Source organism: Caloenas nicobarica, chromosome 1, assembly GCF_036013445.1.
Source record: "Caloenas nicobarica isolate bCalNic1 chromosome 1, bCalNic1.hap1, whole genome shotgun sequence".
Classification (NCBI taxonomy): domain Eukaryota; kingdom Metazoa; phylum Chordata; class Aves; order Columbiformes; family Columbidae; genus Caloenas; species Caloenas nicobarica.
In genome coordinates this window covers 55,292,796-55,317,007 of record NC_088245.1, presented here as the reverse complement: position 1 = coordinate 55,317,007, position 24,212 = coordinate 55,292,796, and the positions used below count along the sequence as shown (strand labels likewise).

The 24,212-nt window shown below is 37.1% G+C and overlaps 1 protein-coding gene across 6 annotated transcripts in view; it reads left to right on the top strand.

The window, feature by feature from the left end:
* Window positions 1-24,212, top strand: part of NAV3 (neuron navigator 3) — a 267,108-nt gene that overhangs the window by 111,328 nt on the left and 131,568 nt on the right. For all 6 annotated transcript variants that reach the window (XM_065630337.1, XM_065630330.1, XM_065630320.1 and 3 more), the window contains 3 exons: window positions 10,817-10,885; window positions 13,572-13,711; window positions 20,533-21,568. In XM_065630337.1, coding sequence (XP_065486409.1) covers window positions 10,817-10,885; window positions 13,572-13,711; window positions 20,533-21,568 — 1,245 coding nt within the window. The remainder of the gene's footprint in view (window positions 1-10,816; window positions 10,886-13,571; window positions 13,712-20,532; window positions 21,569-24,212) is intronic.

Here is a 24,212-nt window from a genome sequence, read left to right as displayed (position 1 = left end):
ATTTCTTTAATCACTGGAATTAAGGGCATAGCCAGCTTCATGTAAATACCTTTGGTTATTGCTTTTCGCTCATAATTTAGTAAAAGAACTGAAACATTTCCTGCTTTTCTAATTTGCCCATGGTGAATTTTTAATACAAATATAGTTACCATGTTCCTTTATGCATCGACACTATTGCAAGGAATTCTGTTAATCCAAAAAAGCTTGGAGCAAAGCAGTTGTTTACTATTTGGAAGACAGCAATTGCACACTACTCCTTTGTCTGCTCAGGAATGGTAGGCAAGAAGGGGATGAAGTTTTTATAAAAGTTTCTTTTCATTATAATTCTCCAGGATCTCATAGTCCTTCATTGCCTTTTCCTACTCTTCTATTTTGCTATGTTTAAATATACTTAATCAGGAGGAAATTCCATGTCCAGAACTGGAGCATTCATGCCTTTGCAAAGTGACATCTAAGGCTGGTTTAAGAACTTTTCTATGTCCAGCAGTGTGCTTTAGTATTCTACTTTAATACCAGGAGTTTAAAATTCTTTCATTCTTTGATTAAATTTCTATTCATAGCTATGTTTCAGCTACAAAATATTTCTGCGTAAAATATTATTATGCTGAGATTGATATCATCTTCCTTATTTCCTGTTTGTAAATTGAAAGCAACATTTTTTCTGTTTGCTTTCACATACACAGAAGTTCAGTGTTTGTCACCATAAAATTCTGTACTGCCTGAGAGAATATGATCTCCTCTATCCATATGTTTTTCAGTGAAACCTTTAAGGATAAAGAAAGGTCCCTACTTCTAAAAGCTTTCCTCTGTATGAAAGATTTCTATCATTTGCTACAACTACATGTAGTATTCTGAGCTTCTAGCAAAACAAGGAGCTCCAGGACTTGGAAACAAACAGAAATAGATTTTTAAATACTATTTGGCATTTTCAGTTATCACCGTTCTGAAGTAATATTAGGAAATTAGTCCCCTTATAAGAAAAATTAGTCCCCTTCTAAAAACAATGAAAACCAGGTTTTCCACAAATAGATGGGCATATACAAGTATACATTGACATGAACTCTGTGGTGAACTTAGCAATCCTTCTTTTCATGCCAGTCATTTAATTTAATGAAAATAATTTCCCAAACAGCTTTTTAGTTTTAAGCTGTTAATGAGTAAATAAAAGTATCTGTTTAGAAAGAAGCCAAACTATGAAATTAAAAAAGAAAAGATGCCTTTGATGGGATTCATCTTGCATCTTGCCTGCCTTTTGTGATCTGAAATGTGGACAGGTAGCTTACATCACTCCCAAGACTGATTTTGATGATATGATTGCTTTCATGGCAACTGTATCTCAGCATTAATAACAGAAGGAATCAACATGACTGACTGATTTACGGGGTAGGAGTTTATGATTAGAAGGTCCTAAGAAACTCATAAGACTGCAGCACATTTGAGACTTCAGAAGCTTTTGGCAAAAGTTGTTTCATACAGATACTTAAACCTTTCTCTATTATTGAACAAAGAGTATTGAAAAGTGATAAAGTCTAAGGTCTGTAATAATGTCACATTTTTCACTTTTTCCATGTGAAATTATTAACTCAGTAGCCAATCTAACTACTGTCAATAACAGAATAATTTTACTTTTTGTTTAAAGTAGTAGTGATAAAACAAGCTATTTTATCCTTTCATAGTGGATGTTAATCTTTGATGCAATTTATTATTTCACTTTTACTGTGCAGCTATACCTCTCTTTATTAGCCTGTTGCAGTTCTGAATATGCTTTTAAAAATTCTTAATATTTTCCATTTTCTCACATTTTATACTGTGAAAAGAGTTGGCATGTAAAAACCTTAAGGCAGCAAATTGTTCATGGTGTATATGTTGGAGAAATTGTTTGGCAAATGCACACAACAGAGATTATTTTCCATTAATTTGGTCTGTGATCCTTTATTACTTCTTTCAGGTTTTTGAGAGGAACAAGAAAAATTATCTTATTATGGCAGAAGCCACATAACGAATATAGTGTTGAACACCTGAATGGCACTTTCACCTTTATTCAATAAAGGCAAAAATCTTCAAACCCAATTAGAGTAAATGTTCAAGTGTAATGTGAAGATCATTTTCTGATAAATATGAGTATTTTATTTTACTGGAAGATTCTTCTATTTCTACCATGTTAAACACCTGAGAAATAAAGCTGTCTTTTTGAGGCACTGTATACATTTAAGTGCGTTTGATATGCACGTTTGTATGTGTGCAAACATATAAAACCAAAGTATATATACTGAAAAAGGTGGATACTTTTTATAGTCTTTGTACTTTCTTAAAATATTCAGTAAGCAATCACATTTCATGTTGTGATTTAAGCCTATGTGTCCATAATTGCAGTTAATTTAAGTTAGATTATTCCATCAGAAAAGTTATATTCTTTGTTGCTTTCAGCTAAGGTTTAGTAAGCATATTGCTTAATTTCAACTTGATTCCTAGGAGGTAAAAAGCCATTGTGCGTGCTTTATTAAACAAGTATGAAAAAGCGATGCTCTCCACTGCTTCAGAGAGAAATATGGACTATGCATGGGAGAGGGAATTACCTGTTAGAAGTCACATAGAAGATGGTCGGGATACAGAAGTGGCAGCATTCAGGCCCTGCTGAAGACCGAGGAAGTTTTGTGTGTACAGGGCTAGTATCTCACCCTCGTAGGTTAAGACAATTGTCCTGATGATGATGATGACAATGAATGTACTCTCATTCTGATTCCCAGGTTATGATGTCCTCAATAATGATTAATGTCTGTGATCATTACTGGGTCTGAGTGCATTCTACACGTCACTGAAGCAAACCTACTTTAGTATCAACCTCAATGAGAGAGTGTTTGGTCCCTTTGTCAACAAAAGCTGAAACAGTCACAAAAAATGATATTAGAATTCTACAGCTTTCATAGCCAGGTTGTTTTTGTATGGTAAACAAACAGAAGCCCCAGGGGAAGGTTATAATCTGAGTATCATGAGATTGACATGATTAGGTTTGTGCCAAAGTGGGAGGCTAGTTGTCCTTGCATGACTATGTAGTCCGTGTCTCCTACAGGAGACAATATGGATTAGGAATGTAATTAAACTGATTTCTGGAGGAGCCTCTATCCCTGTAAAGTTTGGATAGGAGGATAATGGATTTTCCAGTGCAGGCTCCTAACGAAGTTATCTTAAATTGGTCAGTGTAGCAACACTTTAACAGTTCTAATCCCATGTAATCTGCCCATAACTAAGTTTAGAATTGTGAAAATTGTGCACACAGAAGAGGAGCAAGATTCTGCATCTGAAAGAGTATCATTGGCCTATCTAATCCTAGGGCCAACAGCAACATTTCAAATTAAATGTAAAAAGAATGAAGGAAGTTGATTTATAGTAAAGGAAATTTCATTGCAAAGACTATGCTTTATTTATGGAAGATTATAATTTTGTACCACTAAGTAGAAAAACTCTTAAAATCCTTTAGAAGATTAGTGGAAAAATCTACAGCAACTAATAAACTGTAACGTAAGGGAAAGAATGGTTTTAGATGTGATTTCTGCTTTCTTTTTGTCCTAAGATTTCCTATATGTTTAGCTGTGGGAATTGAATACTTCAAATTCTGAGGTAGGCACTTCACTCTTTAGTTATGACTTTGTTGCTGCTTTAAGATTTAGTTGAAAAAATACAGTGCTGGTGGCCTTATTTCTATCTGTCAGTACAGATAGATGACAACAATGGTTACATTATATTTTTATGCTTTGCTTTGCTAGTGGATTCCATTATCACAGCAATACATCTAAACTTTCTGCAGTGATGATCTTTCAGCCACCCAGATACTAAGAGAAAACATATGTGGATGAAAGAATTTCTGTCTCATTTATGGATTAGGCAGTAACCAGTTTCAGTAAGCTGTCAGCAAAATTCCCCAAGATGGACAAACTATTTTATCACGTACAGCAATGATGAGCACAGCTTGAGGTCCAGATGGATTTCGTTAAATTTGTTATATTAAAAGAGCACCCTGGTTTTCCTAGGCGCATAAACAAAGTTAGGTAGCTGATTTCTACAGGCAGTTGCGTATATAACTACTGCAATGATCTGGGTTTCATGTTGTCTCCTACTAAGAAGTACTAGGGAAAAAATGAAATATATTTTACACACAGCTTGTGCTGTGTGAAATACAGTAATGCAAATCTAGTGGTTATGATTATGAATTTAAATAGATCCATGCCAGAATACTGGCATTACATATGCAAATCTTGGTTACACCACTCTCAGTTTAGAAAAAGGCCTTTGTTTCAGTGTTCTCAAGGCTTAAAAATACGACCTTAAGAGTCTGCACCAAGTACACTGCATTGACATAGGGTAAAATATGGAATGTGTCAATAGTCACGCGCCTTCTTTGGTTAACAGAAAGGAAAGCGAAGAACCAAGTCTCCTTGCTGTGCTTACCTCCTGCCATTGCTAGTCACTTGGTTTTAAGGGAAACAGGTAATTCCTGCTTTTCCCCAGTACAGATTCATTAGCTAATGACTGCGAAGAAGAAAAATTAGGAAAAGGTTTTTTGTCTTCTTTCTGTTTTCTCTTTTCTAATAAGGGTCTGAGAGAACAAACTGCTATTAGCCTCATCTGGTGTATTTTTATGAGTCTGGGAGATAACACAGAATGAATTGCTTAATGTGATTGCACCAGGAGCTGCAGCAGCTGACCTTCAAATGGGCCTTAGGGATTTAATTTTACTTTAATTGAGCTATCTTTCTATTTCGAAAACCAGTCTTGGCCCCATTCTTTCTTTTGTCCTATGATTAACTTTCTCACCTATTCTGAAGCAAAATGTTCTTTCCTTAATCCTATTTATTCCTTGATTGATCCCTTGATAGCAATGTGTGACTCAGTCTTTTCCTTGCATTCTTGCTTTCACTTAAGTCATAGTTTTATATTTGTACAGCTACTTTCTTTGCTACTGTCAGTCTTTTTTACCAACTTCGATCTCTTAATATTTTCAGAGATTGAGCAACAAACATGATATTCTACATATTGTTGTTTTGAAGATATTAGTTAATAAACTAACAGTACACTTTGCAGCTGCTATGGAGAAGACGACTTTCTCTCTTCATTGGCCAAGAAAAAATTTTACAAATCCTTACACTTACAAAGATGCACAGGTAGTGCTGTTTATAATAATTAGTGCCCATGGAAAATGGATTAAAATAGAAGTAAAAGTGGGGTTTTGTTGTATTTCAAATTAATCTCACAAGAAATAAATTAGTCACTTAGGAAAATCACTTATGTATATATTTGTGTTTTGATCTGCTTTTTTGAAAATGCTTATGGGAACATAGCTAAAACATTGGCAGAAGCTTTTGTAATTTTTTTGCATTGCTTAGCTCTTTACTGTTTTATAGTCAATGGGGAGATCCAACAGAATGCACATGAATGTACTTTAATACCTTACATAAAAACAGCCCTAACTGTGTCTTAATTGGCTAACCGATGCAGGTTTACAGGAACCTCAACTATGCTTTAGAATGCATTTTTTCTGGAAACCTATAAAAGGGTTCAAAAGACAGGGAGTGTAGGTTTGAAAAAGTGCCAGCCTCAGGCTTTCTGGCACCCCCTTTTCCATTCTCTCTAGGAGAAAACTTTGTTACAGTCTTATTCTATCAGACTGTGAAGCAGAATAGTGGCATACATCACTGTGCACATCATCTGATATGAAGTTGTTCTAGTGCAAGATCATAAATGCTATGGAGATAAGGTCACAAAAGGGTACGATTGGTCCCTAAGGGCATAGTCCTGGTTCTGGCAGCATGCAGTTATCTACTTGCCTGATTTGTTCAGAAAAAATAATGATTTTTAAAAGATTGTTTGGACTACTTAAGGTAAGTTACAGTTCAGGTTAACTACAGTGGCTAAGTAACACATTTATTAGTTGATATGCTTTTTGTTTCTTTAATCTTATTATTTCAAATATTTTTTCATTAAATTCTACAAAATACCTATAGCACAAATACTGGGACCAGGTTGGGTCACAGTGGTTGGTGATTCATTCTTATTACAAGTCGCTGTATTCTGTGAGAACATAAATGTTGATGCAAAACTGGGTTATCTGAGTTTTGGTTTATGAGCTGTGAACAACAGGAAAGCATTGAAAACACAATTTTACTTCTGTCTCCAAGCCTGAATCAATTGGAGACAGACTTCTCGTATGAGATGACAGAAGTTCAAAGACTGGAAAGGAGAAATGTCCACCTAATGTGGAACAGATGACATGGTCTGAGCTAGAACTGCGTGAGCCACAGACATTTTCTCATGTGAATGATAAAATAAATGTGTGTTCCTGTGTTATATATATATATTATACTTCTATAAAATATAAAATATTGATATAGCTATAAAATGCACATACATATCTAAGATTTAGACATAAATTAACATTTTTTAATATTCTTATGTAGATAGATCAAGATGTGTAGACATACGCATATATTCATTCACTGGGACTGGGTTAAAAAGGCAAAAGAAATATCTCAAAAATATTGTTTTTTGGAAAATTCAGGTACCCTGGTTACCTCCTTAGTCTTCCTTGGCTGTCTATTTGAGGAGTCAGGGATCTTTTAGCTGCCCAGACTGTTTGGTATGGTGAGGAGTCTGGAAAATTTTGTTTCCTGTGGCATCTCTCCAGGCAGGCTTGGGATTTGGAGTCAGGTGAAACTTAAAATACTATCTCTCATGCATTTTGCCAAGCAGACTGATGAGAAGTATGTAGTCAAGGAGTTTGTTAAGTAAGTAAGTAATAAATAAATAGAAATTTTGTACAGAACAATCAAGATCTCTGGGGAATTTTTTCCATATCAGATTTATCCCTTTTAATCTAGGGGATTTTGGGGAGGTGAGTTTGTTTTGGTTTTGTTTTTAGGTTTGGTTGGTTGGTTTGGTTTTTTTGAGGGGGAGGTAGGAGTGGTTTTTGGTTTTTGTTTGGTTTTTAATCAAGGAATTATTCTAGTAGAAAAATCTCAAACAGTTCTAGAGTTTAATCACCCTCATGATAGAAATGTACTTTATAAGATCAACAGCATATTCGAATTCAGGTATGCCAGTAAGGTAGAAAGACTTTAGTTACGTACTACAAACCCCTTGGCTTTCTGTCAAATTTTAACAGATCACATAGCTGTTATTGTAGAACCATCATATGACTCAATATTATAGGAAAATGTCAGTATGATGTAACATGATCCTTTTGATCTTTCAGAAGACTGTTAATGAAAAGTAGATTATATTCAGGGTGATACTGCATGGGTTACTTTTTGGAGAACGAAGTTAAAATATTTTCAGCTTGATTCGTGCTCTGTCTCCAGGTTTATAGGAGCTCCGTCCTGCAGCTTTACATGGTATATACACTTCCAAGGTGCTGCTTCTTTCCTGACATACCGTGCTATTTGTATAGCAGCAAGACTGACTTTCTGGCATGTCAGTCCAGTGTCGAGCAGTCATTCGCCTTCCCTCTTCATCTTTGTTCTTATTTTCTCATTTCAGTTGAATATTCCATTTCACTTTCAGAGGGAGGGCATTTAAGAACCTTTAGTATTGTAACTTATATTGCTTATAGGAGCGTATATTGCATGGCCACATGATGCAGCACAGAGCCCTGGTTCCTGTAACCAGCATGGCTGTAGCACAGCTGTGCTGTTCCCCATCAGCACCTCAGGGTCAGGACAATCTTTAATATCTCGGTGGCTTCCTTCTCAATACTTCCACAGCTACCTCTGTGCTGAACTGCCTTTCTGGTAATCTCAGCGTATTTATTTCATTTTCTCATGGCATTTCACCAGGGGAGCAGCAACAGAAATTACCCAGTGTCACCATTTCGTATCTCTTGTGTAGACTAGTGTTTCCTTGGTTTGCAAGAGAAAATACAGGGGCTTGATTTCCTGCTGGAATCCAGTTTGCAGAATCCAGATGATTTCTAAGGGTTTGGGATGAGACGCATGTATACCATCTTACCTCTCTGGAATAGGATTTGCTTAACTAGGAGCATCTGCCTGGTCTTCCCCTGTGCGCTAGGTGAAATGGGAGAGTTAAGCACGATGCCGGAGGCCAAAAGGACTGTTCCTGGCCCAGTTCCTCTGTGTGGATCTATAGGCATAAAAATGACTGGTTTAAGCAAAACAGTTTTGGTGAGGAGTTTTTTTGTTTGTTTGGGGTTTTTTGGTTTTGGGGTTTTATTTGTTTGTTTGGTTTGTTTTGTTTTCCTGACTGCTAGATGTTATCCACAGACAATTATTTGGTAGGATGGAGGGCAGCAAGTAAATGTTTGTTTATACACTTAGAAGAGTGGGTAGACTTTAGATGTGTTGTAGTTCACATCTATGACAGTGGGGCCAGCAGTTGGGAAACAGGCATCTGTGCGAAACTTTAATGGGTCCAGCACATCCAGTGCTAATTGAGGTGGAAAACCCCAAGTCATTAGGAACTTGATGAACCTGGTTTATGAGCTGTTAAAGTTTTGTTTTTCCCTTTCATTTGTCACATTACTTTAGAAAAGAAATGTACCCTGTCGTGGTGGAAATGATGCTTTATTGATATTGGCGCATCTGTCAGAGCCTTTCAAACCAGTGTGGAAAGTTTGAAAGCAGTCAATAAGCTGACGTTTCATTAGTTTGATAGTGAATGAAGTCCCAAGTATCAGGCATGGAAGGAAAGCATTCTATCAAGCATTTCCAGATAGGTGCTTCATGTATTTATTGTTATTAAAAACAAAAAGGGGGAAAAAGTGCCATCTGTCTGTGAGCTAGCTTATCAACAACTTGGAAACATTTTTTGATCTTTCCAGCTACTTTGGAGTTGTGTTGTTTGAGGTAGAAAAGCTACGACATGGCAAGGCATCCTACTCACACAATTTTTCCAGCTCACTGTCCGTGTTGCTTGCACTGTGTATCATTTTACCTTTTACGACATAAATGCACTAAGATTTTATTTGACATACCATTTTTCTCACAAACTTCTTAGTTTAGTTAATGCAGATAACCAACTAACCATTTCTAGATTATTTCATTTAAAATATCTCAAAAAAACCCACGAGTGGAAGATCAAAAGATGGGCTATAATGCCAGACACAAAGGTAGCAACTTCAGCAATCATACTATGTCATATTTGCATCACAAGTCTAGACATTCTTAAGAAAGATAGCTGTAAGTGGAATATAATTCAATATACTAATAATAGATACAAATATATAAACAGTAATTATTATGATACTATTATAATTTATTACAATTCCCACAGAATTTGTGATCATATAAAAAACCACTTTGTCAGCATTGCTGTCAAGATATATAGGAGGGAATTGAATACTTCTTTTATATATTGAATGATTCCTTTTTGCGCTCTTAAGACTGAAGTATTCTTTTTTTATATTCATTGTGTGCACATGTGCCATTTACTATTGGCAGGCACAGAGGCAATGCTGAACCCTTCAGTGGGGCTTAATTTGGTAAAGTAACAATAATCATGCATCCTACTCAAGTCTCACATTGTCCCTTGGTTTGTCTCTTCCCCTTGCCTCTTTGGGACTGCTGTGCCAGTATGGAAAGACCTTTCTCCCTTGAGGGCTTCTCTCATCCACCCTGCACTCAGGCTACCTGCTTCAGTGGACTAGCAGAAATTGCTTAACACTTCTCTGGTAGTTGCAATATCACCAGGTGTTTCTTGTAAGTGCCGCCAGCCTGTAAAGTCAGGACTAGAGGACTGTGGTTTCTGCTGCTACTCAGAATTGCTGGAAGCTGCAGAACTGTAAGAGACAAAAGCAATATGTGGCTATCAGAGTTTCTGCTTACTCAGTTCTCCGTCGCTTCCTTAAGAATACAAGGAATTTGATGTGATTGCACCTGGCTTAGGCACCTGTCTGTACCTTTAGGCTGTGTGAATCCCAAAGGATGCACCTGTACATAGTAACTGAAGTTATCTGGCAGGAGGACTTACCTTGGCTGTAACTTTGACATATACCCTATGCAAATGTCTAAAAAAGTAGAAGCATAAACTTACTGTTTAGTAACGACACCTTGTTGGGTGTCAAAAGGAATACACAATTCTTAGCCCTGTAGCACAGCGTATCTTCTATTGCAGAAATACTGATCAAATGCTTCAGCAGACAAAGATGCATTTTCTTATGGAATTTAACTGGGAGTCTAAGCACATGTCAAGGCTTTCCTAATGAAGCCTCTGATCCATGGCCTGGGTAATGCATCACATACATGACCTGTGCTGCTGTAACAGTAACGAAAATTATGATGGGATGCTTCTTCCATATAGCTCTACTGTCGGAAGGGTCACCTTTTTTTAGTGGGAATTTTTCTAAGTTCACATTGGTTCTGGTATAGAAAATTAGTTCCTAACTGCCAGACTGTGAACCTGTTCAGGTTGCTGGAGAAACTAGTAGCTGTATATTTGTACTTAGTACTTTTAGTGGATTTAAAAAAAAAAGGGGGGGAGGGGAAGGCACAAAGTTTTGAGGTGCACTCTGTGTGAATTGAGCTAGACTTCAGTAATTCAGTCACTGGAAATTTGCCCACATTGTCTATTCCTAAGATAATTTCTAGCAAATGAGACAAGTAATAACAATATCCATTATTTCATAATCTGTGCATTGCATCTCTCATAAAAATCTGCATGTTTGCATTATTTCATATTTTTGCCAGTGAATTTGTGTTTTCAATCCATGTTCAATTGCATTCATTAACTCATAGTGTGCTGGTAAGTGTGTTCTTTCTATACATGTTCAAAGAAATTCTTTAATTCAATTTCTCTGTTTCTTCTCATACAGTCTCACAGCCAGATATGCAACTCAGTCTAATCACAGTGGAATTTCAACCAGTCAAAAAAAGGCTTCTAGGTCAGTTAAATATCTCTAATTTATTGCTTGTTAGTGATACTCAAGCCCATTGATATTTTATCCTTTCGACATAAGTAGACATTAAAAAATGTGTATTTATGTTATGCGTGCAAGCTTTGCAATGGTGAGCTTTGCCATGGGAAAGCCTTGTATGGACTGGAAGAAGCTGATTTGTACTGTATATTAGTAATATTTCTGGTTGTTATGTATCCTGCATCTTTGTATCCTGCATGTAAAAAACTGAACGTGAAGGATTAGTTGGTGATTTTAGTGCTCTCTATTCTCTGGCTCAAATCCTCTACTTTAGTCATCAGTGAAAAGAAGTTTGGAAGTCCATCCCGATTCTCATTTGCTGTTTTACGTGTACTGCAAACCGACCTGAGAAGTTGAGTTCACAGAGCCAAGTTCATGCAGAAGCAAAATAGCGCAGAAAAAAAGAACTACTTCCAAGACTTCTGCTCCATCAAGAGTAGCCTGCACACAATCTGCATTAACCAGATGCTTTGTTTTGGCAGTGAATTTGACAGAGCTGTGTGTAGGAGCTGACCTGTTTCAGATTTCATCAGTACTTTTACTTTGTCACTTCCATGAGCACTAAAATCTACAAGTCAGATTGCAGAGAAAGGAACGGAAGTCTAAAGCTTAATCTTGTTTCTCGCTTTTTTTTTCCGGTGGAGGATGATTAATGTGTTCATTAATTATACCTTTGCTGTGCAGTTCATTGGTGAGAGCAATGAACTCTAAATTGCATAATCTACAATGAAGGTTGCATTTTGCAGTATAGCACACTAACACAGTTTGAGTTGCTGGTGATAGCTTGGAATGAGCTATACCACGGCCCGGTTTCTTTGCACCTGCATCTATAGGTCTTCAGTTTTCCTTATTGCTGATGCTCCTGTCTTGTCCACATTCAACATGTCGGGGTTAACAGTCTTATTGTCTAATACTTTAAATCTGTGGCAGTGTTTCCGAAGCCTGTTCAGAGGTATGTGACTTGTCCCTTATTTGTTCTTCTCCTCTTTGCATTTCCTTCGCTGCTTAACCTGATTCTGCAAGAACAATTTAAAACCTGTATTCAATTAAAAAAGACAGAAAATGAGGTAAACTGGAAAGTGTGTAGAGCAAATGACCTCATGTATATTGTGCTTACTGTGGCAAGTTCTCAAATTCTGGCGTGCAGAATATATGCAAAAGTATTTTATATTTTAACAGAACATAGGATTTTCCAGTGTTGCACATACCTTCTCATTGCTCTTTTCATTACCGTTGACAAACAATCTCAGGGCTCTTACTGCCTGTCAAATTAGGGTAATGAAAAGGAGCAAATGGATTTTTAAGTTTGTTTTAGTGCATTCTTCAGGGAACAGAAGATCACTCTAATTCACGGTTCACAGTAAAGGTTAGCACGTGTACAGCTGCGGAGCAGAGACAGTGTGCTCTGGGCTCGGCACAGAGACTAGCAGGGCAGGCTGGCAGCCAGAAAGAGCCATAAAAATAACTAATGGACTAGCTCTCTGAGGCTTAAGTTGGTAAAGAGAGAAAACATGGAGCTGTTTACATATATTCGTTAATGAAAATAAAATTATTTGAACATTTCTGTTATACCAGTACATTAAACTAAAAAAGTTTGGATTAAATCTAATGTTTTTTAATTCTTTGTAACGTGATTTTTTTCCTCCCTTCTGATGCTGTTCTTTTGTAATACAGTGAAACTAACAGAATTCAATAACCCTGCTATAATTTGTATTGCCACTATTAAAATCATCATAGCATTCCAGTGAGTGAGAAAAAGAAGAGAGATATTCTTCTCCTATGGCAAAAGCCTTCTACTAATTTGAGCATTTCATTTTGTCTATCAGATAACAAAATTGGAAAGGAGTGGGGGTGCCCACAAAGATGCTGCAGAAAGATTGAAGTAATTCTTTAATACGTTAAAGAATCTTACATCAGATAACTGATTCAAACAGAAAAAAAAAAGATGCAGGCTTACACATGCCAGGGACAACAGATCCTACATTTTTTTTTCCTTAACATAGCCACACAGTAAGGTTCAGATGGTGGCAGCAAATACTAAGAAGTGAACTGTATAGTCTACACCACATACTTGTATCTGAAAGGTATACCTGCATCTGTAGCATCTATAATAGCTGAAGTGTGTATTTTCAATATTTTTCATTTAAAATAACAAGGTGGAAGTGCTTTAGCCAATAGTCCTCTGAAATATAACCAAAGATAAAAAAAAGCCAGCTTTTGTGCTAAACACAGCTGTGAAACATTCGCTAGAGCAAGAGAGATGAAATATTTCTCAACTATGTACTGTTGCACTTCCTAATCAATTTCTGTAACATATCCTCCTCAAAAGTGACAGATTTAAATAACACTTGATATTGCAACTTAATGGTTTTTTTAGGGTGAATCTGTTTTAGCAATGTTAATGGCAAATGCAAAGCATCTTCTTACATGTCTTGTGACTCTAGAAAGCATCTTTTTCCCTTTTGTGTGCGTAAGGATAAGCTTTTATTTTCATTTGTGGAGTCTAACTAATTTGAATCCTCCTGTCGTTGTTACTTACATGAAATCATTGTTTTCAGTTGTTAGTTTTAAATTCTGGTCTGATATTTGCATATTGCCTCCTCTATATGTTGCATTATATGAAATGAACTGATTTGTTATTCTACCATTCCAGGCTTCCAGGACCCTCAAGGGTGCCAGCTGCGGGCAGCAGTACCAAAGTCCAGGGAGCTTCTAATTTAAATCGGAGAAGCCAGAGCTTTAACAGCATTGACAAAAACAAACCTCCACAATATGCAAATGGAAATGAAAAAGGTAAGCAAATAAATGTTAGTATACTAAGTTTACTCTACATAACATGCAAGGGGGGCGGGGGAGGAAGATATAAAGAAAAAAAAATCCTCGAAGATCAAAGTGAAAGTATTATTAAGATTTGGTAAGGAAGATCTGTGGAAGTAGGTCTCTGAATTAGGACTTCTGGTTGAGTTGGGATTCAAGTTCAGATCTGAAAACTTTTATATTTTATCCCTCTTCCATGGAAGTATCACTGAGTCATATTTCTGAAATGAATCCATATTGCATGCCTATAATCTCGGTCCATATTCAAGTCTTCTCGTACCCAAAGGAAGACTGTCATAATTTTCGGGAGACTTTTCATCTGAGCCTCTAATGGAGAAGAATTAGAATATTATATTTACATCAGAATATTACATGCATCTATTCTTTCAGAACCTTATTGGGTGTAAATATGTCTGAATAGAGGACTGGAAGGTAAGTCAAATGTAATAAAACTTTTCAGGGATTTGAATTCAGTGCTCATGGTTTATTGTCAACTTTAAATATGAATGTACATTTTGCAAACAAACTGAGTTTCCCAAGTCCTTGCATTCCTCCCAGCCCAACACTGTTTTCCTGGAAAATGTGCCTCTTCAGGCTTTATCTCAGAAATAATAATGCAAAAATTCAGCTTTCTGAGTTGTGTAACTAATCCAGCCCCTTCCCCCTCCTTCTTTCTCCCTTTGTGTAATGAACAGCATTTTATTCATATCTCTGAGTTAGAATACAGTTGAAAATTGTACAATATACATAGTACCCATCTGCATCCTTGGGATCTGTGGGAGGAAGAAGTATGCAGTGAATGTTCTTCATCCAAGCAACAGGCAGCTATCCAAATTTTTTTTTTTTTTTACAAAATTCTGATGAACACACTTTGCCCCTAGCTGTGTCTGAAGATATAAAACCATCCTTTCAATAGTTATTTCTTTATTTTTACTATCAGGGCTGAATGTTTTGGATAGTTCTATAATGGTATTTATTTTATCAAGGACTTGTTTATGGTAAGACATCCAGACTAAAACCAGAAAAAGATCAGAGTGAAAACTGAGCAGACACTGTAAAGTTCACAAATACAATAGTGAAGTTATGAAGTAGGAGATGTGGCTGCTTGAGTGAAGGTATGTACAGCAGTTTAGGTTTTAGAATTGCTTCGTAACATTGATGTAAGTTTGCCACTGAAATATGTGAGAGTGTGAAACGATTCAAGGTGCGACATGCTTGTAGATCCTAATATTCTTAGCTCATTACTTGGAAATTGTCTTTTGACTGCTGGGTTTGCATTGCATCAAACATTTACATGGCTTTTTGCATGATGGATTTCTTACTTTCCCATTTCTTCATAGCACAGAATGAGAACCTCGATGAGATTTTTAGTGAAGTCATCACTTGCAGGAGGAGAAGGGGTGGCTTTGTTTGTGTATAATCATTCAATTGACTTACAGGATATAGAAAATTTAATGTTGCACAACTACAGAGTACTATATAGACATCTCAAGGATGTTTCTATCTGCTCTTTTTACCTTCTTTCAAAACAGCAGAATGGTTGGAAGAACATTGTTTTCACATGATAATTTAAACCAAATACAAGTTTGTTTTAAATTATAAAGCAGAAGATAATTAGAGAAAATGACTGTTGTGAGTGCAAGGATAGTGGTGTTATTTTTTAAACCCTAAAAGAATGGATGAGAATCTGCATTTGAATTCACCATGCTACTTCTTTGTCTAAAGAGAAAAAAACCTGAACCATGCTATGTTTTAAATGTTATTATTATAGTGGCAAATTTTTGAATATTACAATTAAATTTCCAAGTAATCTTTCTTTTTTTCAAGTATTTGAAGATGTTCTGTGACGCGAGTGTTTCTGAATAAGTTCTTTGGAAACAAACTTCAGCCCTCACAATAGTAATAGTAATAATAACAAACTCCTCTTAAAAAAAAAAAAAAAAGTGTGACTATACATTGAAAAACTGTTTTTTTCCTTACAATGCGACACACAGAATAAACCTTATATTTCAAATTCTGCATCTGATGCAGATGCCTGGATCAGGATAACTCTAACAGCTTCCATTGAATGGCTATACAGTCCATACACTCTAATTTCTGAGACGTAACTTATATAGTAAATAGCTTGTAATTTTGCGTTAGTGCCGAATAAACTGAAGCAGAAAAAGAGATGATTTGCACTATGTAAATAGTTGTTAGAAGTTGGAACCTCTAGACCTCTTCAAGGAAAGACCATTTTTGGTACATTTTTCTCTGCTGTACATCTTACAGTATGTGCTATAAGAAGACCTCAGAAAAGGTATACAGCATAAGGTGTTGTTTTTATTTTTTTTTTAATCCAGTTATATGTAATACTAGAAATCCATTCCTGCATAACACAGTTTCCAAGTCAGTCACAGTGGGGAATAGATATATAGCCACAGAGTTAAAGGTGACCTGAAGGTGATCCTAAATAAGATGTGGTATGTGCCTTTTATTTAGTATTTCATTATTTAGTATGTCATTAATGTTGTCTCATTTGAATGTTGCTTAGGGAGTAGTTCACCCAGCAAGAAACCTAGTCCCCTTGAGTGAGTGCATGTTTGCTCTTTATTGAGTACAGCCCAGTTTTCACCCACAGACGAAACCCATTGCTGTGACACAGGTAACTGCATGTAGCTGTGGTTAAGTCAGGAACACAGAATGCACCAAAAAAATAAATATGCCATAATCTGGAACTCATCTGTGCACCTTTAGTGAGCTGATTTTTTTTTTTTTTTGGCTGAACTTTGCAGCTTATGGATGGGTTTCAAGGAACACATCTGTTTTCCAGGTCACGTCACATCTATTTGCTTCTGACTTAATAAAATAAATATGAAAATAAAACTATGAAAATGCAACTATTTGAATAAAGTAATTATTCACATTGCTAATAAGGAAGGTACCCAGGGCATTTTGAGTCAAGCAAAAACGAAACGCTTTAATGCAAGTCAAATTTTAAAACCAAATAATTACACTTTAGAGCTTAGAAACACTGTGTCTGAACACTGATAAGGGTCTCTATGTCATGGAGTTTAATTGCTTGCTTTTCAACATAATTTAATAATATAAAATGGTGTTTGTGTATTGGCCAAACTTGGTTTCACCAGTATTTGGTTAATTTGCCCATACCTACTCTAAGAAACTCTCCTGGAACTCCATTGTTTGATGATGCAAACTGTCATTCATCAGTGGCCAGTATGTACACATCTATAGCTAATTTGTTTATGTTTCTTCTGGTGTCGGTATTTTGCCAGTTGTCCCTGGTGGTGTTCTCCTCCTGTGCCAAAAACGGGGAGCTCCTTTCTCGTGGACAGCTGGAAAGGAACAGTTGAACAAGCTGAATTCTTTTATCTCACCAAATAGACTTCCCATTCCTCCAAACTTCCTTATAGCAATCCCTTGCCACTCTTCCATTTTCTACTAACCTTTTTCATTGTGAGTGACTTAAAACTGGATACTCCAATCTGGGCACCTGCCTGCTACAGAGTATCTAGATTATCAGTACCTAACTATTCTGCAGTGGGGAGATGTTGTCACAGAGGTCCCATCTTCTCCAACAGCACTGAACACAGCGAAGGTCACAGACGAGAAGACAGTAGAGGTTGATTATATATTGAGCCCAAGTTAACCCCTCATGTGTCCTTTATTTGTGCAACAGCCTATGAAAAGTGGACTTGAAATTGTCCATTCTGTTGTCATGGTCTTGCTGGGTTCTGGTAGAAACTTCTTTTTTTGCGCTGAACACCTGGGGGTGTTGCTGCTCTGCTTTCCCAACACAGGTTGGGCTGAGCTCTGAAGCGCAGAGCTCTCAAGCAGAATGCAAAATTGTTTTCACCACAAGCTGACTATGCATTTCAGCAGTGAGGGGATTACAGGCTAAACAGAAGATTGCCTCCTTGCAAAAATTTAGCTCCCAAAAAAAAGGAAATCCTTGTCACAGCTGGGATTCGCTCTGTATGAAAGTCACCACAAGGTGGGGACAGATTTCATGTAATGAACAGCTGAAGCTAAGTCTGAACTGAACGTGCAGAGAGCCATGAATGATGTTCAGCTTGAAGTAATGCATTCATTCTGAGAGGGAAATAAATCTTTTTATTCCACATCTTTAAACAGACAGACAGACTCTCAATATTTCTTGAGAGCATGCAGTCCACATTCTTTATGGAAACATTAAGGCTACACTTTAAATTGAAGATTAAAGGCAAGTTAAAGTTCTCTGTAACTTTTTTGGTGCTCTTTATGGTTTGTGTCATAGGCATCAAATAATCACCAGTGGTTCCAGGAACCTGTGTTATTTTGCTAAATGGGTAGCAGATCAAGCTGTTGATGAAACAGTAAATAATCTTCTTGTTACAGTTTTCACCCCCAGTGAGTTTAATATTATATGGCAGGAAATATGAGAAGGCGTATATTCTTCTTTATAATCAGAACACTTTTTTTTTTTTTTTTTTTTAAGTAAAACTGGTAGCCTGAAGCCATACAAATGTAACAGAATTAATTCAACAGTGTCATGGCATCCCGCTCTTCACAGATTGTTACATGTATTCTCCATTAGTTTTGCATATTCTTGCAGTGAATTGTTCTTCTGCAAAACTATTGCGATGGCTAAAGACCCCAATCCTCCTGTGTAATTAAGACAAGCTTAGTGCAAGGCGTGTGCAAGAACATCCTTGTGCACACCCACTCCTGGGCTATCAGCCACTGACCTGATCCCTGGTATAAATTAAGGAAGCCTGAGGGCTGCAGTGATTTCTAACAGCTGTTGTTAGCCCCAGGCTCTCTTCCAGGATCTGAGGTTCACCAGAAAATAGCAGGGGCCCAGCCACAATTCCTGCCGTGGTCGGAAGGGAGGGATCAGCTCTGCAGCTGCCCACCAAAGCTGCTCCATGTGCATGGTGCTACCTGGAGCTGCAGAATAAGCCATAGCCTCACCTGTCCCAAAAAATACTCTGAGGCAACCCTTACTAGTTAATGTTTTCTTACCTGGTAACTGGACTCAGCAGAGCTGTGTGAAACCTTCTCCAAAGGTGGACTGAGCTCATTTAGTGCTGTGGGGTTTGCATATCGGGCTGAGGAGCACATGAAAAACTCTGGGCAGATGGAATTATACAGCATCTATTGAAGGTAGAGGTGATTAGCCTGCCAGGGTATAGCTGTTAATAGTGTTAATCCAGTAAAAGCTGTTACATTTCTGTTGTGTTACTTTTGTTCAGATTTTTTAATAATTATTTTTAAACTAGAACTTCTTTACGTGTTCTTTAGAGAAGTAGATTTTCCTATGTTTGCATTCTCTTTGTTAAAGAAAAAACAGCTTCTCTCTCAGAATGCTCAAAATCCTACTTTTTCTATGTGTATTTGTGGCCTTCAGACTTCCGGGGGCGTAGTCTAATCCATACCAGGACCTTACAGCTGAGACTGAAAAAATGAAAATGATGCATAACTTCAAACTCTGTGCTGAAAGGACAAATGTCTTCAATGTCCTCATCTACTGTATTTCTCTACTATTCAGACAGATGGGCCTCAAGGCATGTGTTTGTCTTCATGTGTGTATGTAACACATCAAGCACTGGGGTTTTTTGCCATCCCATGAATTATAGTTGCATTGCATGTTTCATAGGCTTTCTTGTCATACTGAACTTGATATACTATAGGCAGGCTAATGCCTAATTCACTGGTAGTCCTGAGACTGAATGGCAAGACAAGATAGATACATGAAGAGAAAATAGGTCATCTGCTGAAACAGCTATGTACCATGTATTTGATCGCTATTACCTCTTCACTTCTCTGGTATTCCAGAGTAATATGAATAGTGTTTAGATACTCAGACATATCTTGGAAATAAGAGTTTCATGAAGAAGAACTTAACCCTTTTGTGCATTGGTCTGTTTTTCTTAATGAGGCTAGATGACTCTGAAAATCATGGCCGTCAATTACCACAATTTTGGTATTGCAGAAGGAGTCTTGTTCTCATTCATTATGAACATTCACTGAAGTTTCTGGACAATGTAAGCGTAGTGAAGGTACCAGAGCCTTTTGTACCTACCTGAGCTTCCAGCCCAAAACAACTATTGTTGCTGTACCCATGTGGATGATATATCACTGTAACTTTCAAGTACTGACACTACTGAAATTATTGATATATTTTTCCCACCTATGAAAGTGTGCTGGGTTAAGTTCCTGAAATCAGCTACTAAAGGTCATTAACTATACTTAAAACCAAAATAGTATAGTGACATGCCTTTTTTGTTTTCTTTTATGAATATTGATCATATCCATTTAATTTCAATATTACTCAGTCTTCTGCCTCCCACCCAAAAGCTCAGCTTTCTAGCACATATTTTGCTTTCACTAAACATCAAAACTATCTTTCTCTGGTTTTGGTTTTCTTCCAATATTGTAGCAATCTTTGTTCTTCAATGTCTATGTGTTTTATTGTTAACATGTGATTGGAAAAATTTCTTTATGACTTATTAAAGATAAAGTCTCTAAAATGGTCCAGGCCCAGTCAACACCAAAATCTCAACTTGCATAATGAAATGGTTACAAGGAAGGTGTTTCCAAGGTGCTCTTGAGCTCATGGATGTATTACACAACACCAGGATGGTGGGGGAAAAAGGGCATTTTTGATTAGCATCCTTCATGTTCCATGCACACGTAAATTATGTTTGTTATAAATCACATATAACTGTTTTAAATGCTAGAGCAGTATGGTATCACCTTCAAGCAGGGGATGGGAGAATAACTGTGCCATATGTTTCTTTCTGTTTTTTAAGCAGATTCACCAAAAGGCCCTCACCCATCTGCAGGCATGAATGGGAACGTGCAGCATCCCACCAGCACTGGGCAGCAGCAGGTCTCTGCCATACCCTCTCCGAGTGCCAGCAAGCCTTGGCGCAGCAAATCCATGAATGTCAAACACAGCGCAACCTCTACCATGCTCTCCGTGAAGCAGCCTAGTCCCGCAACCTCCCCTACTCCATCCTCAGACAGGCTGAAGCCACCCCCTTCTGAAGGCGTAAAGCCCCCTTCATCTGGACAAAAATCTATGCTGGAAAAATTCAAGCTGGTTAATGCTAGGACTGCTCTGAGACCCCCTTTGTCACTGAGCTCAGGACCCAGTGACAGTGGGAGAGAGGATGATACTTTTTCAGAGTGTGGTGAAATGGATGTCTTAAGTGGTGGGGTGAACAGCGGCGGCTCCACAAGTAGCAGTCCTAAAGTATCACCGAAGTTAACCCCTCCAAAAGCTGGAAGCAAAAATCTCAGCAATAAAAAGTCTTTGCTACAGCCAAAGGACAAAGAGGAAAAGAACAGGGACAAAAACAAAGTTTGCACTGAGAAAACGGTCAAGGAAGAGAAGGACCCAGTCACTGAAACTTCTGCAAAGAAGAGCTCAAAAATCGCAAGCTTAATCCCAAAGGGAAGCAAGATGACAGCAGCCAAGAAGGAAAGTTTAATACCATCTTCTAGTGGGATCCCGAAACCTGGATCGAAGGTGCCAACAGCGAAGCAGAGCGCTTCATCTGCATGCATTGGAACTAAGGAGGTTGAAAAACTGAGGACTACAAAAGGAAACCAGTCCCAGGCAACACCAAAATCTCAACTTAGTGAGAAGGTTTCTCCTTCCTCTGGTCTTGCTTCTTCTGAAGGGAAAGAACCAAGCGCAGCTCTCATCCCGGCGTCCTCCACGGCTCTGTCGGCCTCAGTGGCTTCAAGCAGTGGCCAAGGCACAGGAAACGGTGTCGTCCAGCTTCCTCAGCAACAGCAATACAGCCACCCCAACACTGCCACAGTAGCTCCTTTCATTTATAGGTAAGGTCATGGAGGGAAAGTGGTTTTGTGTTACCATTTAGGAAAGAGAGCTAAAATGGACAGAGTAAAGGAGGATTGCACTGTTATGTTCTTTATCTCCCAGTTTCTGTCACAGCTTCATGCACGTGTTTTCCTGATGTTTTTTAATTAATGTTACTATATGAACAATTTATTCCAAGAACTCTGAGTCTCTACCTTGTACAAAAGCAATCCACTGCAAATATTTGCCATTTAAAATTCAGGATGTTTTGATTAGAAATACAAATCACACAACACGTTCCCTGTGCTGCTTTTGAAAGGTCATGGCCGAGTCAGGTTTCTGGTGCAAATATTCTTGTTTGCAATATAAGAACCTCAATATTTATTTGCTGATATTCAATAATATATGCTTAAAATACTCTGTTCTCTTAAAAAAATCCTAAAATAAGCTGCTGATGTTTTCAGAGTATGTAACAGTACTAGTAGGATATTAGAGGAAAAAACATACATGCTGTGTATATATGCAAGTATTCAAAAATATTTCAGTGTTTTAGGCAGAGAGAAAATGTCACTGTTGCAAGTCCTTTTCCTGTTTAGTTTTATACACAAACTAGGTATAGATTAAGTCCATGGAGGCAAGGGTTTTTTTATAGGTGATACACAGTTTTCTGATGGCCAAAGGTCTAGAATAGAGGAATGAATAGTTAAATGTATCAACCTATGTCTAAATTAATTTTGCTATATGATAGAGCAACTGAAGAGACACTGAGAGATTTCGTTGTTGTACAGCTCAGAAGACAGGAGTAAGTATAGAAAGACAGGCAGGCTGGTTTGAGTAATGATTTCAGATGTCAGTTGTTGGACGGCTTTAGCTAGAGTTGTGGTTAAATTTAACATCTGATAAAATGACAAATACAGTATTAAACATAATATACTGGCAGTTTTTATTAGTGAGTAGTATTGTAGATAATCTTGGCTAAAGATTAAAGCGGTGCTGAAGTAGGCTCTGAGGGAGTATATATTATAGATCATTACACACAGCTAAACATATCTTCAAAACCAATCTAGATGAGTGATAAAATGTTTAAGTTAATTCTGAGCAAAAGCAGTCCATAAAATTGTATGGGAGGGGAAAAAACATAATATAGGTTATATTTATTCTAATATGCAGTGGGTAGCCTCTTGAGTTTCAATTAAATGTATTGCTGAGTGTGCTTAATATGCATGTTTCTTTATAAAGAACTGAAATAATCTTGGTGATACAGACAATTTGCAGCATGGTACATAGGATGGCATACATATGTGTTAGGGTGCATATGTAAAGGGAGAGAAAGAAGCTCTGCTTTGCCTTCAGATGCATATGGTATTTAGCGGCAATTTTACCACATATTGATGTCATTTCATTGCATGATAGAGATATCTTATCATTCTTTTAAGCTTCATCATGAAGCAAAGTGTATTTTGAATTTTAAAGGGTGATAGAAGTATGATCTTCCAGTAAAATTTGGTATTAATAATCATTTCTGCTTCAAACAAACAGTAAAGGAGACTGTATTTGAAGTTAAGTCTCACATGAAAATGAAATTCTCAGAGCCAGGGTCTGATCCCAGAATGCCATAAACCCAGAGTAATAGACCAACTTTGATGAGGTTACTTCAATGTGTGTCTCTGTAACTGAGAGCAGAATCTGACCCAAAACCACACAGTAACTCCATTCCTTACTATTCTCAAGGGCTTTGTAACAGTACACAATGATTTCATAGAAGAATATAAATATAAGCATGGATAACATATCCACATTTCCAAAGTCAGAATATTTATTTTTGTGAACATATGGCAATTAGAAGTGTGCATGAAACTGGGGCACTGTATGCACACTTTCTTGCTCTTAAACATAACTGTTTTCTGAGCAGTCACTACAATTTATACACAGAATTGTCGGGTGTGCTTGTTAGCTGCTAGAACAGCTGTATAGATTAAGGAGTTAAAAATCAGTAGTTATCATTTAGACTAAGATTTTATAGCTAGAAGAAATATCTAGGCTCTGTACATTTGTACTGCAGTCCTTGTAAAAAATTGCAATATAGTTTAGTAACAATACAGTGCATTGTATCCAGAATTTTGCAGAATATTGCAATATACTGCAGTATACTGAAGCAATGAATTTAGGCTGATTACACAAGGATAAGTAGGTTAGTGTTTCTTCTTGTTTGTTTCTGATACCTGCAGATTTTATGTATTTTGCAATATTTCATTATTACCCAAGAGGATATTACTGTAGATTTGTGACTAAAAGAAAAGTATTCCAAAGGCTTTCTTTGAGGCCAGCATATATTTTGCTTAAACGGCGAATGCAATGCTTTAACAGTTATCAACGCTCATGTTTTCAAGGAGTTGTCTATTTTTATTAATGAACAGTAGGTAGAAATATTGTTTCACTAGGAAGTTCTGGAATGATATATGGCACTATTCAGCTTTTTACTCTTGGTGCTTTGTCCTATCTGATATCACATTGTATTTTTATGCCTCTTAAACACCATGGCATGGAAATTCTTATGGAATTATTACTTCTCTTCAAAGATTAGCAGCAACAGAGTTGCATTTGAGATAGTCTAAATGGGTATAATATAAATTCTTCCATCCTCCTCAGCAAGTGATTATTTAT